Genomic DNA, 4,950 nt, shown 5'->3' on the forward strand with positions numbered 1-4,950 from the left:
AACTATTATTATTTTAACTTGGAAAATTAAAATGGCTTCATTTTTTTCCAGTGCTTTTCCAGCAAGATGTAGCTAAAAGTATCAGGTTGGAGTTTTTTATTAATAATTCACTGTTGACCTTGAGCAAGTTACTTCACCTCTCTTGGCCCCAATTTTTCACCAGGGTCTTAAACAATGCTGCAAAAGTAATACACGCTCTAAGATGGTCTCAGTGGATGTTGTGAAATAAACTTCAATATGAGGAGGTTGGAGCAAATAGACCACCAGGATACCCTCTAGTTTTAAGACTTCCTGTGATTCATTATCTCGCAATAGGTCCGTGGGGAACATGAAATGCAATTGTGTGTCCATATAGGGAAACGCTACTGCAGAACGCCATACCATTTGCTGAAGCGAATTTTGAAGATATTTACCCAAAATACTACATCCTTTATTATAACTAATCCAGCAACATATGCGCCCCTATTGGACTAACCAAAGGCGTGAGTAGAAGAATAAATACACTTTCATTTTGTCCAAAGCGGCTGTCGGTGTCCGAGTTGCCAGCGGTCCGAGGGCGCCCCGAGGGGGCGGTCTGAGCCCCGGGCGCCCTCAGGGCAGCAGCAGGGAGCCCAGCAGCAGCTCGCCCTGGCCCAGCGGGCGGCCCCGCTCCAGGCCGCGACCCCGCTGCTCCGCCTTGACGCGCACGGCCAGGCGGCGCACCTGCTCCTCCGAGAGCCCGTCCAAGCACACGTCCTGGTGGAAGGCGGCCTTGCGGCTCCGTCGGACCACGGCGCTGCGCTGCGAGCGCGGCTGGCCCGGCGGCCGCAGGACGAAGCTGACGCGGCAGCCGACGGCGGGGGGGTCGGCGGCTCCCGCGGCCAGGCCCTCGGTGCCCAGCAGCCGGACGCGGAGCCGCCCGTTGGCCCGACTGTACTCGGCGGCCAGGCGCAGGGCGCCCCCGGCGCGGCCCAGGGCCACGGTGCCCTCGGCTTCCAGGCGCTCGGGACGCGGGCCGGGGCAGGGCGGCGGCGGCGGGGACGCGGAGGGAGCCTGGGAAGGGGGCCCCGAGACGGCGCCGCGCTCCTCGTCCTCGTCCTCGTCGCCGTCCCCGCTGGACACGGAGCGGGCGCGGACCAGGCCTCGGCTCGTCCGGGCCCGCAGCGCGCGGGTCAGCAGCCGTTCGGGGGCGCGCAGGAGGCGGCGGGCGCGGGGCGGCGGGGCGGGCGCGTCCGGGGTGGGGCGGAGGCCCGCGGGGAGCGCGGGGAGCGCGGGAGCGGAGGCCGGAGCCGAGTCCCGGGGCACGAGCGGGGCGGCTGCAGGGCCCCCGAGGAAGAGCGACTCCTTGCGGCGGGTGTGCGGGCTCTCGAGCAGCGCGCAGAAGCCGTAGGCGGTGAGCGCGCGGGGCAGGTGCGGCAGCGATAGGGCTGCCTGCGAGCGCGGGTCCCAGTCCGTGTGCGCCGCGCTGTAGTCTATTTCTGCTGCTTCGCTCCAGGAAACCCGAAGTGCAGCCAGGGCCGTGCAGGACGCGAGTCGTGGGGGGATGCAGAACTCGGGGATGCGGTCCGGGGTGAGCACGTTTGCACACGCGGCGGGAGTGAGGGCCGGGACTTGGTGCGCCCGACCTTGAAGAATCCCTTGCCTGCGCTCAGGACCAAAGCGGAGCCTCTCCAGGCACCACATAAGGACGCGGGTACGGGAACCGGAGCAACCTTGCGCTGGTGCTGCTCGGCTTGCACTTCGCAAGGGTACCCTAGTCAGAGGGAGCCCTGCGAGGCGCAGCAATTCCCGTGTCTTGTTTTCTACTTTAGGGGTGCTTTCTCCTGCCTCCGTGGGACAAGGCAAACTGCCACTCAGGCTATTGCAAGCTGTGTTTCAATGACTGCAAAACAATCGTTCTTCTCTCGTCTCTAGTAGTCATGTACACTTCGGGGCTTGTTGATTTAATCTCGATCCTCCTTCGCTGGCCTAAGGCGGAGATTATCAAAATGTTGGCTTCCAACTTTGGTCGCGCTGTCGTCAATGCCAAGAGGCGCTTTGCTTGTGCAATCCCCTCCCGAATCCTTGGATTATTGCACTCTAGTCCTCAGCGAGAATTAAAACAATTATTATCCCCTCTAGGACTCACGGCTTGCGGCTAGGCGAGTTAAACAAGGATGCGTGGAACCCTCTTAGCGTAGCTGGAGTCCGGTGTCTGACGGTTGTCCGCACGGTTCTGCCAGAGGCACCGAGCCAGAGAGTAGCGCCACCTCCGGTAGGCTCAAAGCGTGCGAGGCGGGATTCAACACCGCGGTTCCAGGACAGCCTGTCTGAGCTTTTATACCCGGGGGCCCTGAGCGCTGGCCAATGGGCGGGCGCGAGAGGTCCTGCTCTGTAACCTGACGCCCCGCCTTCAGCTCTGCCAGGAGGATAGGTCGACTGCGCAAATTTCAAGACTTGAGTTCCTTCCCTTCCCGGCGTCTGGTGGGGGTGTTATTCTCAGGAACCCTAAACAGGTTTCTGTTTCCTCACGTGCAGAAAGGAATGCATGTTTACTATGTAGAGAGTCATTAGGAGGATTGGCCCACATATGAATGTGAATGCACCCATCACTAAAAGAAGATGAGTCCTGTTTTTCTTGTTCTTACCTAATATCATCCCCATCCCCCAAAGCCAGCCTTCGGAATGTCTTACCTGCTTTCTGGTTTTCGGTCTTGATTTTAAAAGTATTTCCCCTGTTAATTATAAGCCACTCTGGGCACAGGAGCCTTATGGGATGCTGAAAATAATTCCTATCTTGATCTGGGTGAGGTTACATAGGTGTTTACGTATGTTAAAAAAAAATCTCTTGGAATACAATTAAGCTTGCTTATAAGATTGTGTGTATCTTATACCTTAATTTAAAAAAAAATCACAACTCATTTCTTAAGCCATTGGTGCTGATTTTTGCTTGGGAAAATATACTCCTGCATATAATTGTGCTGTTGGAACATTCCTTTGAAGGCACACAACCACCTCTGGCCTTTCCAGCCTGTACCCACCTGGGATACTCTTTTTCTTCCATTTGAAAACTGACCTGTGTTCATTCTGTAAGAGAACTGCTTCCAACTAGCTCAGATTAAAAGAGATCTGAAACATTTGGTTCAGCATTTGAGTGTATGCTATTTCTACTTAAGACACTGCCTTGGTAGTTAATAGCTTTTACAAATAATGTTAAATAATTAAACAAAATATTGTTCAGTGAATTGAATCCATCCAAAGGTGGTTGTAGGATGGGGCATGTGCATTTTGTTTCCAGCATATACATGCACAACACTGTGCTTGATGATTAACATATAGTCTCTAGAATTGTCATACAAACCTGTAAATTGGTGATTATTCCTAGTAACTTATCAAGTTCGCATAGTGATGGGAAATTGAGGAAATAATACACATTAGTGGGCATAAATGAGTTGCTTTGGGAATTAAATGAATGTAATAATGTAAAATATTTAGCATTGTGCCTAGAACATGGTAAGTGCTAAATGCACAGAAGTGGTGATTATTAGGGGTGCCTGGGTGGTTCAGTTGGTTGAGCAACTGACTTTGGCCCAGGTCATGAATGATCTTGTGGCTCGTGAGTTCAAGCCCTGAGTCAGGCTCTGTGCTGATAGCTCAGAGCCTGGAGCCTACTTCGGATTCTGTGTCTCCCTCTCTCTCTCTGCCCCTTCCCTGCTCACGCTCTCTCTCTCTCTCTCTCTCTCTCTCTCTCTCTCAAATATAAATAAACATTTAAAAATTTTTAAAAGAAGTGGTGATTATTAAAAATAATAAAAATAGAAGAGAGGTGGGGCGCCTGGGTGGCTCAGTCGGTTAAGTGTCTGACTTCAGCACAGGTCATAATCTTGCGGTGCGAGCTCAGTGTAAGGCTCTGTGCTGAGAGCTCAGAGCCTGGAGCCTACTTCAAGTTCTGTGTCTCCTTCTCTGTCTGCCCATCCCCCACTTGCACTTGGTCTCTCTCTCTCTCTCTCTCTCTCTCAAAAATAGATAAACATTAAACATTTTTTTTTTTGAATAGAAGAGAGGTTGAGTGCCATGGTTGAGAAAACTGGGTCTGAAGCCAGATCTTGTTTTGATTATAGAATGGCTCCTTATCATGTCAACTGAGCAAGTTATTTAGCCTTTCTAAGCTGGTATCAAATGTACAATAGTAGGTGGAACCTTTGAGAGGTAATGAAATTAATTACGGCATAAAAGAGACCCATGAGAGCTCCCTCACCCTTTCTGATAATAGTTTGTACCTGTAGGGTTGTCATAATATGTCATGCATAATAAGATCATGCATACGAAGAGGTTAGCTTGCAGCCTGACCTATATGATGTCTGATTTTATATTTGTTGTTATTATAGAAGAGAACAAATGCTCGTTAGTTCATTTATTCGTTCAAAGCAATATTTACTGAATGCTTCTTGGATTTCGGCCACCATACTAGGCAGGTGGATCCAGGCTGTACAAGATCACATCAGCTATAGACGTCTATCAGAGGAGCAATGATGAAATATTTGAATTCTGTCTAGCTGAGGCAGGAGTGAGAAGAAACTATTCAACAGGATTTATATACTTAATCTTGGTAGCGGGGCAGTGTTGGTGGGTCGCTGGCCTTGCCATGCCCTTGACTAGCTACTCTTTGTCTCTGTATCCTCTTGATGCCTGGCCAAAATTTTGGGGGGCCGTGCTAAATCTATGGGAGAATGATTGCTGAATTATATACTTGAGGGTCACATGCATATGTTTGGACTCAACTTTTCCCAGGAGACAAGAGGCTGTTAGCTCTGCAAGTGAGAGCCCAGAGAGTCCTTGGTTAAAATGGTGAGTCTCCCAATCTGAGAAGTTAAGCAAAGCTGTGTTGTAGTGGGAGAAAGGAAAAAAGCACCAGAGAATGAGAAATGATTTAGAGGCGAAGAAATACAGACTTTGGAGTAAATCTGTCCTAGGTTGAAATCTGTTATGCAA

The 4,950-nt window shown here is 51.1% G+C and overlaps 1 protein-coding gene across 1 annotated transcript; it reads right to left on the minus strand.

Annotated features, from left to right (window-relative positions):
* Positions 1–518: 518 nt before the first annotated feature.
* Positions 519–2,251, minus strand: LOC125168687 (C2 calcium-dependent domain-containing protein 4A-like). The gene has a single exon (XM_047863935.1). It carries the CDS (start codon positions 1,660–1,662, stop codon positions 592–594), a length of 1,071 nt encoding a protein of 356 aa, XP_047719891.1. The 5' UTR covers positions 1,663–2,251; the 3' UTR covers positions 519–591.
* Between the last annotated feature and the right edge of the window lie 2,699 nt (positions 2,252–4,950).

The sequence above is a fragment of the Prionailurus viverrinus genome, chromosome B3 (assembly GCF_022837055.1).
Source record: "Prionailurus viverrinus isolate Anna chromosome B3, UM_Priviv_1.0, whole genome shotgun sequence".
In the NCBI taxonomy this organism is placed as follows: domain Eukaryota; kingdom Metazoa; phylum Chordata; class Mammalia; order Carnivora; family Felidae; genus Prionailurus; species Prionailurus viverrinus.

Bases quoted from the DNA above. Each gene is read 5' to 3' on its own strand.
- LOC125168687 (XM_047863935.1), bottom strand. From the start codon at position 1,662: ATGTGGTGCCTGGAGAGGCTCCGCTTTGGTCCTGAGCGCAGGCAAGGG.